At 55.7% G+C, this 12140-nt stretch overlaps 1 protein-coding gene and 1 gene segment (V, D, J or C); both read right to left on the reverse strand.

Annotated features, from left to right (window-relative positions):
- Positions 1-2897: 2897 nt before the first annotated feature.
- LOC149521076 (immunoglobulin heavy variable 4-38-2-like) lies at positions 2898-3442 on the reverse strand. The segment is given in 2 exon segments: positions 2898-3310; positions 3397-3442. Coding segments are annotated over 2 exon segments (459 nt in total).
- A 7756-nt stretch (positions 3443-11198) lies between these two features.
- On the reverse strand, positions 11199-12140 carry LOC142821248 (olfactory receptor 10A7-like). Its single transcript, XM_075912090.2, has one exon. The coding sequence runs from the start codon at positions 12138-12140 to the stop codon at positions 11199-11201; it is 942 nt and encodes a 313-aa protein (XP_075768205.2).

The raw sequence follows: 12140 nt of genomic DNA on the forward strand, positions 1-12140 counted from the left end.
GCTCAGTTAATATGTCCCATCCATTCCAGCTGGCCCGGCCATGCCCCACGGATACACGCCCAGTCATAGGAGTCAGTGATGGGGACACCGGCAACAGCGCAGGTCAGCCGGAGGGACCCTGAGGGTTTCAGAACCTGCTGTCCGGGCTGGGTCAGTTGCAGCTGAGAAACGGCACCTGGGGAGAAGGAGAATTCAGAGCGCAGGCAACTCTCTCTCTCTATACACACACACACACACACACACACACACACACACACACACACACACACACACGCACGGCGTTAGACAAATCTCTGCATTCCGCTGCCTCCCAGCACAACTCACAGGGCCACAGCAGGAGGAGAAGGGAAAGGACCGAAGCTTTCCTCATTCTCCGCGAGAGGATGTTACAGGAACTGAGCCTCCCAGACAGTTTGCGGACGGACCAAAACCTCTGGGAGTTTCTGTATAAACAAGACCCCAGGTGGCTGATTTGCATGAAGTATCCGCTCTTCAGGGGCAGGAACGAAAACAGCCCGGTCGCTATTGTGTCGCTACATCCCCGCCCTTCTGCGCTTTTGGACAAAGGCTTTCAAAGAGCTGGATTGTGCAATGCCAGGCCTTGCGTAGCGCTGCTGCAGGGTGACAAGGAGACTAAGGGGGTTGCTTCCTGTCTGTCCTGGCACCACGGTCCGCATCGCAGCCCAGAAGTGGCCAGCAGCAGGGACACTTGTGCTGTGCAATGATCACTGGGGAAAGCGACCGTGTTACACTGCAGAGTGACCACAGGCGGGTGGCTGCAACAGGAAGAGAGTGTCCATCTGGTGCCAGCACCCTTCACACTGCTGGCCACCCGCCATGGGTAATGAGTGGGCCCTCTGCTCAAAACTCTCCCTACTGGTCTCTGGCTGTAACATTAGAAGGGCCAGGCTGGGTCAGACCAAGGGTCCATCTTGCCCAGTGTCCTGTCTGATGACAGTGGCCAATGCCAGGTGCCCCAGAGGGAGTGAAGGCAACAAGTAACCACCACATGATCCCTCTCCTGTCATCCATTTCCAGACAAACAGAGGCTAGGGACACCAGTCCTACTCATCCTGGCAAACAGCCGTTGATGGACCTAACCTGCATGAATTTATCTAGGTCTTTTTGAAACCTTTTAAAGTCCTGGACTGTGTGTCTTGGGCAGTGATACAGGCCCATGTCTTCCGCCTTCAGGCCGGTCATTTGCAGGCTCAGCAGGCTGTTGGGATTGTCTCTGGAGATGGTGTGAATCGCCCTTAGGCTGCTTGGGAATAACGTATAGTTGATGCACTGGGCCACTAATGTAAGCGACCCACTCCAGCCCCTTCCCGGGAGCGTGTCAGACCCAGTGTAAGCCGTAGTCTGGGAAGGTGAAGCCGGAGGCTTTGAAGGAGAGGCGCAGAGAGTCTCCGGGCTTCCTCACATCCCCTCTGGACTCCACCAGCTGCGCCTGGGACCCGGCACTTGGGAACACAGACCTGTTATACATATTGGTGTCAGCACAAGGAGAATTGAATATGCTTCCACATCTGTCGTTATTCAGAGGACGAAAATACCTTGCAAAGTCGCAACAGACAAAATTTCTGGGAGCAAAAACGTCATTGTCACTGGTGCTGGAAGGGAAAGTTCTCAGGGGACTGGCTGATCGCTGCCCAGACCCAGGGGGCTGCAAATTGTCCTTGCGGGTGCTGCCTGGGCAGAGACAGGGACAGATTTAAAGAGGACACTGACTCCCATATTTGCATACCCTGGCTTATAAGAGACACGCGCTGTTCCAGTCAATGATCTGACTGATTCGCCCTAGAGCTCCCGGTGCAGGGGTCAGAGTGCCCCAGCCTGGGTGTCTGTGCAGCACCAGGTACGGGGTCCTGGGATCCTCCTGACAGTGTGACGACGCGTTGGGGTCCCCCGTCTCCTGCACCCCGAAATGGCACAAACAGACTGCACCAGCCAGTAGAATGGAGATGGTTTATTGCTTCTCCACGATACAGCACAGCACAGATGTAATCTAGTTACAGGAACTGGGGGCTAAGAGGCCTCAGTGCCCCCCTTGAGATAGGGGAGTCCCAGCCCCCTCCCCAGTTCCTTCTCCCCTGCTTTCCAGCCAGGAACTAACTAACTCTCCTCCAGCCCTGCCCCCCAGCCAGGGCAGCATTCCACCTTCCTTTGTTCCTCTCCATGGGGGTCAGCTGGCCAAACCAGTTGGGATACCCTCTTTGCATAGTGACTCATCGCTTGTCTGCTCCGTGGAACTACAGACAGCAGCCAGAGAGTTAGCAGGTTACCCCCCACTACGTCACACTCCCACATTTGCATACCCCGGCTTATAAGAGACAAGCGCTACTCCTGTCAATGATAGGACTGATTCGCCCTAGAGCTCCTGGTGCAGGGGTCAGAGTGCCCCGGCCTGGGTGTCTGTGCAGCGCCGGTACGGGGTCCTGGGATCCTCCTGACACTTTTGGACCTCTAGAGGGAATGAAGCCGGCAGTGACCGTGTTTCCTCACACAGGGATTGAGAGACTGGCTGTTGTCAGGTGTTACGGGAGCCAACGGCCTGGCTCCCAAAGCCCTTTTGGAAGAGCATCAATCTATGTACCAGCAGGGGGCTCTTCTCTGCGTTACAGCGCCACCTGCTGATAAACAAACACGCGGCACTTTCCCTGCAAGAGATCTTGCTAGATTCGATTAAGTCATTTTTCTTTCTTTCTTTTTATCTTTTCACCAGTGCGATCCCATATGAACTGAGTGAGGAGTCCGGGAATTTTCCCTCCTCCCCCGTCTTCCTCCTTTTGGCCAGAGTCTAACCCCGCTTTGACGAGAGGTGTGAAAGGCTCGAGTGAAAACAGAGGTGCCCCTTTACCGCCATCTAGCGGAAAAGGTTAGGGGTGATCTGCTGCTTATCCAGACAGATACTTGATAGCGTTAGAGGCTTGAAAGTCTGTGCTGCCTTCGCTTCCCCTTTTTGTACGGTCCCTGCGTTGCTCTGTGTCACTGTGTCTGGCGCAGTAATAGGTGACGGTGTCAGCAGCTGTCAGCGAGCGGAGCTGCAGCGAGAACTGGTTCTTGGAAGAGTCAAGGGAGATGGTGACCCGGCTCTGGAAGGATGGGCTGTAGTCTGTGTTCCACTTGGAACTGCTGTAATATCCCCGCCCCAACCATTCCAGCCCTTTCCCTGGGGGCTGCCGGATCCAGTCCCAGCTGCCACCGCTGGTGATGGTGTAACCCGAGACAGCGCAGGTCAGGGTGAGGGTCTCTCCGGGCTTCACCGCGCCCGGCCCGGACTGGACCAGCTGGATTTGGGACCGGACACCTGCAAACACACGAACCGTTACAGTTAGATCCTCAGCTCGCTCCCTGGGGCTTTGATCATCCCCCGGGTTTCCCCTCCCGACTCACAGGGCGAGAGGGCGAGTAACAGCAGCAGCGACACCGCGGGGCCCATCCTGGGAAACGGTGCGACAAGAAGGAGGAAAAACTGAAACTCGCTTCAGCCCCTGGGCAGGCGGGTCCCGGGGAACCCAGGGGCTGCGATTTAACCCGGGCCCTGGCGGGAGATTTGCATAAAGTCCGACACCCCGGTACCGCCCTAGAAAAGGGGCGGGGAGCGCAGGAGTCTTAGCGCTTCTGCTCCGCTGCGGCCTCGTGGCTGGGTCACAGGGCGGGGAAATGAACAAGCGACCAGCGACCGCTGCGGGCTCCGGCCCTTTTCTTTCTTTCTTTCTTTCTTTCTTTCTTTCAAGCTTGGGTTCCTCCCTTTTTCCTCTGGCAAGAACCCACAAGTCAGCAAAGACAGTTGTGAAATCCTCATTTCTTTAATTTTTTTATGACCTGCCTCCCTTATCTATTATTTATCTGTATGGCCTCTAGCTGACTCTTTAATTGTTTCTGCCTCCTGCATAACGGATTTACTGGATGTAGGACAATTAAGGCGGTGGGATATTATTGGTTAGATAACTATATTATAATATGTGAGGACTGGTCAGTTCATTTCAGGACCATGATTGGTTAAGTTATAGCTGAGGATATTACAGTTTGCATTGGGGGCAAGCAGGAAGTAATTTGGGAAAACAGGAAACAGGAACATGGAGTCCTGGCTGCTGGAAGCCAACCCGGTGAACATCGAATTCTCTGCACCTTTTGGCTTCTGCTGTGGCGGGTCTCTGTTTTCATGAGAAGAACCAGAGTGTGGGAGGCACCAGCCCTCTAACCACACACTTGCAATTGTAGTGTAGACACAGCAAGTAAGTGCGAAGTAACCCCCGGCTGAGTAGAATTGGAGTGAGCCGGCCCTGATGATTAACTGAAGGGCTGAGCCTCTTCAGAACCCAAGTTCAGAACTGTCCCACCTGGCTCCCAATCTGCCCGCGGCTCTAGGGGCCAGTATCTAGTAAGGTGCAATCAGAACAGAGACAGTGTCAGTAAAGGCCAATGTCTAAAACGCTCCTCCCGATGTTCCGCCCTCCCACGCTCCCCACCGAGCACTACGGACTCGCACAAACACACTGAACAGGGACAGTCCCCAGGGCCCCCAGGCTATTAAAATGGCCCCGGGGCCCCGGCAACTGCGGAGTAACTGCAGTCGGAAGCCATTGGACGCCTTGAAATTGCCCAGGCGAGCCGCAGGCATGAGCGTGTGGGCGGTGGGTGGAGCCCCCTTGGAAGAGACCAGCCCCCTCTCCAGTCCTTCCACCGCACCCTCTTCCCGTGGCCAGCACTGCCCCCTTCAATCAAAGCTAGAAGCATCCCCCCTCCCGAGCAGAGGCCCCCAGCATGCCCCACCCCCACCAGAGGTGCCCCGGCCCAGCGGCACCTGCGCCTCCGCTCCCCTCCCCATACCCAGCCTGCTCTGGTGATAAGAGTCTTCACCTTCAGCAGCTATGACATGGGCTAGGTCCCACCGGCTCCAGTGACCCCCAATACTGAGCAGTGGTACCACGTGCTGCTCAGACCGTGTCACAGCGAGAATAGAACCAACGACTCCCCCCGCCCGGGTGAAACTGGCCCGAGCGCTGCGGCTGCCAAACCCTCCGAGGGGCTCTGGGCGCTGCCCTTGTGCTGGCGGGGAAGGGGGCGGAGCGGTCGGACCCTCCCTGGGACAATCCAGCCCTGGGCGCTGGGGCGGGAATTCCCGGAGCCTGTGCCAGGGTCAGTCTGTGGGAAGAAACGCCTCGTGCTCCCACGTGACACTTTGCTGCCCCTTGTGGCTCTGCCCCTTTGGTGAGGGTGGGAACCATTTCGTTCCCTTTCCCTTTAAGGTTCATGTGACTATTTATTTTCCCCCAGACCCTGCATCTGAGCCTGTCATACACTGGAACCCCCTGCCCTGAGCCCCTCACATACCACAAACCAATTTTCTGAACCCTCACATCCTAAAGCCCAGTGTGTGTAGCTCTGTATAGTGTGTGACACAGTCGTTTATTAGCTCAGACATTTAGTCTCATTGGCCCTTATGGGGGAGGGGTTCTGCCCCTCCCTTACATGACCTGTGTAAAGCTCAGAGAAAACAGCAGCCCTGTAGCTGGGGATTCAAAGGGGCTGAGACTTTTCGGCTTTGTCTAGACTGGCAAGCATGTGATTTTGCAGAAAACTTGCCAGCTGTGTACACTGGCCGCTTGAATTTCCGGAAAAGCACTGACGATCTCATGTAAAATCATCAGTGCTTTTCCGGAAAAACTATGCTGCTCCCATTCGGGCAAAAGTCTGTTTCCGAAAGACTTTTGCACAAAAGGGCCAGTGTAGACAGCACAGTACTGTTTTCTGCAAAAAAATCCCCCATTGTGAAAATGGCGATTGGAGCTTTTTTGCAGAAAAGCGCGTCTAGATTGGCCACGGACGCTTTTCCACAAAAAGTGCTTTTGCGTAAAAGCATCCTGCCAATCAAGACGCGATTTTTCCAAAAATGCTTTTAACAGAAAATTTTTTGGTTAAAAGCATTTTTGGAAAATCATGCCAGTGTAGATGTAGCCTTTATGTGTGCAGTGTTTTGGGTTTTTTTCCCCTCAACAAAAAATCCTGGCTGCCAGGGCCCCATCAAAACTGTTCAAATTGTGCCCCTGCACTTCCTAAAGCTGATTCTGTCCCAGGTTTCCCCCTCCCCCTCCCACTCTCTCTGCTTTCCTGCCCTCTTCCCCCAGTCTCACCAGAGTTCACCTCCCCCCCAGTTTTGTTAAATAAAGAGAGTTTGTGTTCATGAAAAGATGTGTACTTTATTTGACATCAGGAAGGGGGACGTGAGGGAGGAATGAGGCACAAGCACTCAGTGGAGGAGACCAGGGGGCTCTCAGTGCTCCTCAGGGTGGAAGGTCTCCTGCAGGGCTTTCTGGATACTGACAGACTCCCAATGGACCTCCCAGATGGCAGCCTGCAGAAAGTGCAGCCAGGCTCACAGCAGCAAGTCCATGAGTAGCATCAGAGTGCCCAGGGGCAGTTCTGGCTCCATGTTGCAGACTGTGGTGTCCTGAGTGAGGGCAACCAGAGCATGAAGAGACAAAATGCTTTGCTGTCCCTCATTGAGGTAGGCAATCAAGCAGGGAAGCCTAAGAATCGCCCGTCCATGGGGGGTCCCTTTAAGCACAGGGCTCAGATAGCCTCAGGCAGCAGCCACACAAAGTAAGTCCTGACCTGATGCCCTGCTGGACCTGGCTCTGGCTGGCCTCAAATGCAATTCAGCATCCACTCAGTGCGGACGTGCTATTTCGAAATGCATTTTGTGTGCAGACGTGTTAATTTGAAATAATTTATTTCAAATTAACTATTTTGAAATAAGATATTTTGAAATAACACTGTAGTGTAGCCATCCCCTGAGGCAGTGTTTCTCAAACTGTGAGTCAGGTCAGGAGCAACTTACAGGGGGGTCACAGCTGGATCAATTTTTTTCTTGCATTTGTGTCTCCCTGGCATCTCCAGACAGCTCGGTGTTTGCAGGCTCCGTCGGGTCAATTTTTCCCTGCTGTGTCTGGCGGGGGCAGGGGATTGAGGAGCGCCGCAGAGTCTAGTGAAGGGGGGGCAGGAGGGGGCCGTTGCCGGGCTCCATGCTCGGGGGGGGGGGGGTGCTGGGCTGGGTGGGAGCGGAGCGCGTGCTGCTCTGGCCCACCTGACCAGCAGAGACTGACAGCTGGCCACCTGATGCCTCCCCTACAAGCTGCGAGATGAGGCAGTTGGGCTGGGCGGTAGGAGCAGCCTCTTTTAAAAGTAAGATTCTTCCTCCCTGCCTGGCGCAGCCAATGGACACACAGGCACCTGCCGTACAGCAGTGAGGTGGTCTGTGATGAGCTGCAAGGCAATGGGCGGGGGGCGGGGCCAACAGAACGGGGATATCCAGGCCGGGTGTGACGCAGCATCGCGCTGTTCTGTCTCCTGGCGGGGGAGTTCGAGGCCGGCTGGACACGGAATGTCCCGCTGCTGTTTGCTCCGCCCGCCGGCCAATGGGCAGCTAGGAAATCGCTGAAGGGCGGGGTCTGTCTGTGTCTGTCACACACCGTATGACATAAGGACACGAGAACAGGCACGCAGCGTGGAACTTTCCCTACCGGGTCCGACCGCCAGGGCCGGATTAAGAAGGGTCAAAAGACCCGGAGCGACCGATCCCCCTTTAGAACCGCGTACCCCGAACGGCTCGGAGCCAGGTCCCGCAGGCTGCACTCCCCACCGTGGGGCCAGACCTACACAAGCTCAGCCATGGCCCAGCGCACAGCAGCTCCCCTTGTCACGCCCACTGCCTGCTTCACCCAGCAGCCGAGCCCCGACAAGCTACAGTCAATTCCCTGCGAGGCGGCTGCGGGTTCTGCAGCCTGGGTTTTTGTAGGAGCGTCAATAGGTTTCGTGTCGCTGTGTCTCTCGCACAGTAATAGCGGGCGGTGTCCTCGGGCTTCAGGCCGGTCATTTGCAGGTGCAGCAGGTTGTTGGGATTGTCCCTGGAGATGGTGAATCGGCCTTTCACGGCATCAAGGTAGCGTGTAGTACCCCCACTGCCACTGATATAAGCGAGCCACTCCAGCCCCTTCCCGGGAGCCTGCCGGACCCAGTGCATCTCGTAGCTGCTGAAGGTGAAGCCGGAGGCTTTGCAGGAGAGGCGCAGAGAGTCTCCGGGCTTCTTCACATCCCCTCCGGACTCCACCAGCTGCACCTGGCATCGGGCACCTGGGAACAAAGGCGCGACAGAAGCATTAATATCAAACATGCAAAACAAAATCTCCGTCCTTCTCTCCAGCGTATTTAGCTAGAAAATACCTGGCAAAGCTGCCACCACGAACACTAAATAGACCCAAAATTTCATGTTCCCAGTTGCTGGGGGGCAGAGCTGACTGGTAACTGCACAGACACCGGGGGCTGCGGGGTGTCTCTCCGGGTGCAGCCTAGGCAGAGAGAGACCATTTTAAGCAGGCGTCTGTCACCGCCATTTGCATATTCCCCGCCTTATCAGAGACACAAACGCCTTCCCTGAACGAGCCGAGTCACTGCCATGGACTCTCCGGCAGGAGTCTCCGTCCCCCTCCCGGTGTGTTTGTGCAGCGCCTGGCACAGCGCGGGGGGTCCCGATGGGCTCTCACAGCTCTGGGGAGACACCGAGAAATGACGTCACTTAGCTCGTCATGTCTAGGGGTTCCTGGGGATCGGCTGTGGTGAAGGGGAATATTTTCCCAGGCGTTAGTGGGTTTCGGCTCACTGGGGGGGGGGGAGGGGGGATCCGTGTTTGTTGGGAGCCCGGAGGCGCGAACATTTCCCCTCTCGGGTCAGGTTCTGCGGGATTTGCAGCTCCAGGCCTGGGGGCTCCGGGTGGTTCAGTGCGATTCTTCCCTCTTTACGCCGCTTGGGACACGCGAGCCCCAGTTCGCACCGTGTCTGTAACTCCCCCCCCGATCGCTTCCCGCTGCGCTCGGTGAGTGGCCCAAGCCGCTGGCCCATTTCTGGCCGCTCACCCGGACTGGGATGCGCAGCCGCAGTGAGGCACCTGCGTTGTCCCCGTCACACTCCCCCTCACTGGGGAACCCACATTTCTACCCCGGCCCCTTCTCTGCGACGCTCCCAACGCCTGCCCCGTGCGGACCGCGACTCACCGCGCCCCCTGCCAGAGAATTTCTCCCCCGCAGCCTGAGGCGGGTTTTGTCCGGGCGCAGGTAGGAATCAGCGATCAGTCTTCAGGAGTGAGGGGTCAGCGAGTCTGGGACTGTCCCTGCTCCCCCCCCCCTTCAACCCCCAGTCAGTGTCTGCTCAGCCAGGCCCTGGGAGCAATGGCCCCGGCTCACGCGCCGGGCGGTATCAGCCCGGGGAAGGGCGGTGTCTGACGGCGCTTTGCTGCCAGAAGCGTTTTCCAACCCACGTGGCATTTCTGCTCCTGAAATCACTAGTTCCTCCTCCCTTGGGACTGAAATCTCCGCTGGGGACGTGGTGGGACGGGGCAGCGGGGCAGCGCCTGGCTCCCTCGGGCACCTTTGAGATTCCAGGCCTAAGTCACTCGGGGAAATCCAGCGTTCTCCGCCTCCCTGAGCCCCCTAGAGACCAAGGGGCGGAATCAATTCCGGAGCCAGGCCCGATATGGGACGGAGCCTCCCCCGTTCCCTGCCCGGCTCGGCTCCCCCGGAATTCTGCAGGCGCCCGAGCGCACCTGGAACCGACATTTGGCAGGAAACGTTCCCCGGGCACCGACCCGGACACAGAGACGTGCCCCTGCCCGTCGATTGCAAAGTATCCGGCAAGCGGGGCGGGCCACTTGCTAATTCCCTGTTGGGTTCATTCCTCCTGACGCACCTGCCATTGGCCGCTGCCGGCAAACAGGACTGTGGGCTAGAAGGACCTCGGGTCTGACCCAACGTGGCCACTCCCATGGTTGCAGCTCTGGGCAGGGAATGGCGTTCCACTCACTTGTCAGAGAAATGATAAAGCAACTCCTAGACACATCAACAGCTCAGGGGTCAGGCCGAGAGTTGTGAGTTCAAATCCTCCTAAAGCCTCAGGGACAGTGTCTACTTTTAAGTGTACCTAGATCCGTAGTGTGCAACAGGCTCACCTCTAATCTCTCTTCGGCTGCTTGTGTGTGGCTAGGTCGCAAGTTCAGAATTCGTTGGACGCAGCGGTTCTAGACGGTGATTGATCCTGCAGTGAGGGCAGGGGAGTTGATGGTCTTTGCAGGGCCCTTCCAGTTCCAGTGTTCGAGTCTATGGGTCCCGCTTCCAGCCTGGCGAGGCGAACACCTCCCGCGGCAGAGGGACACTGGGCTGGCGGCTGCTCCTCTCTGGGGCTAGTAACGCCAGACCGGTTCTCCGCGCGGTTAGTTTCAGTCCAGGTTTTCCTAGGCTCCCTCTCACTGTGTGTATCTGGAGCAGGGATACAGGGCGGTGTCTGCGGGCTGCAGACCGCTCAGCTGCAAGGACACTACAGCACTGTCACTGCTGCCCCCAGGCGGCTCAAGGCGGAGGTGCAGGCTGGGTTCTTGTAGAATCTCTACCAGGTTCTGTGTCGCTCTGTGTGCGGAACAGTAATAGCGGGAGGTGTCCTCCGGTTTCCCTAACCCAGCCCGTGCTGCAGCTGTTCCATTTTCACCTACGCAACCCTATGGGCCATAATCTTAGAACCCTTAACTGAGTACTGGGCACAGATGTAAGTTTTGCCTCATCTCAAAAATGATCTCTCGGCATTAGGAAAGGTAAAGAAAAGGGCAACACAACTGAGGAGGGGTTTGGAATAGGCCCCATGTGAGGAGAGATTAAAAAGACTAGGACTTTTCATCTTAGAAGAGAGGAGACTAAGGGGAGATATGCTAGAGGTCTATAAAATCATGACTGCTGTGGAAAAGGTGAATAAAGAAAAGTTATTTACTTATTCCCAAAATATAAGAATTAGGGGTCACCAAATGAAATCAATAGGCAGCAGATTAAAACAAAGAAAAGGAAGTTTTTCTTCATTCAGCACACAGTCAACCTCTGGAACTCCTTGCTAGAGGATGTGGTGAAGGCTAGGACTTTAATAGGGTTCCAAAAAGAGCTAGCGAGATTCATGGGTTAGGTCCACGAATGGCTATTAGCCAGAATGGGTAGGAATGGTGCCCCTAGTCTCTGTTTGTCTGGAAATGGGTGAGAGGGGAGGGATCAGTGAGGATTACCTCTTGTGTACTCTCCCTCTGGGGCACCTGGCACTGGCCACTTTTTGCAGACAAGATACTGGGCTAAATGGACATTTGGTCTGATACAATGTAGGAGTTCTTATGTTCTTAACTCTCTGCAAGCTTTGCACAGGGCCTCTTGGACCTCTCTGTTTCTCAGGGCGTAGATGAGTGGATTGACCAGGGGCGTCAGGATGGTGTAGGAGACAGAGAGAACTTTCTTGAAGTCGCTCAGGAGGTCGGTGGTCGGGAACATGTAGGCAATCAGGAGAGCTCCATAGTAAATGCTCACCACAATGAGGTGGGAGGAGCAGGTGGAAAAGGCCTTTTGCCTCCCAATGGTAGAGCGGATTCTGAGGATGGTCCTGAGAATGCAGATGTAGGACCCTAAGGTGAGCACGAAGGGGACTAGTAAGACAATCAAGGCGACTGTGAATGCCAACATGTCCATCAGCAGAGGGTCATTGCAGGAGAGTTTTACAAGGGGAATAAAGTCACAAAAGAAATGGTCGATACTGTTGGGGCCACAGAAAGTTAACTGGGATATTGAGACTGTGGTTATACCACAAGCAATGAAGCCGCCTATCCAAGATCCCAAGGCAAGCTGTAGGCAAGACCTACCACTCATCCGGGCTGCGTAGTGCAGGGGGTTGCATATGGCTAGATACCGGTCGTAGGACATCACTGATAGGAGGAGGCATTCTGAGCCTGCCAGAGCACCAAAGAAGTAAAATTGTGTGAGACACCCTGTGAAGGAAATTGTCCAGTCCCCAGTCAGGAGCCCGGCCAGCAGCTGGAGCAGGAGGGTGGAGCTGTAGCAGATCTCCAAGCAGGACAAGTTGCACAGGAAGAAGTACATGGGGGTGTGGAGGTGTCGATCAGCCACAACCAACACTATGACGAGGATGTTTCCAACCATGGTCACCAGGTAGATCACGAGAAAGAGCAAGAAGAGAGGAACCTGCAGGCCAGGAAGATCCCCGAATCCCAGGAGGATAAATTCTGTGACAGATGTTTGGTTTCCTTGTCTCTGGCTTGTCAT

This window comes from Pelodiscus sinensis, chromosome 30 (assembly GCF_052426305.1).
Source record: "Pelodiscus sinensis isolate ZL-2025 chromosome 30, ASM5242630v1, whole genome shotgun sequence".
Classification (NCBI taxonomy): domain Eukaryota; kingdom Metazoa; phylum Chordata; order Testudines; family Trionychidae; genus Pelodiscus; species Pelodiscus sinensis.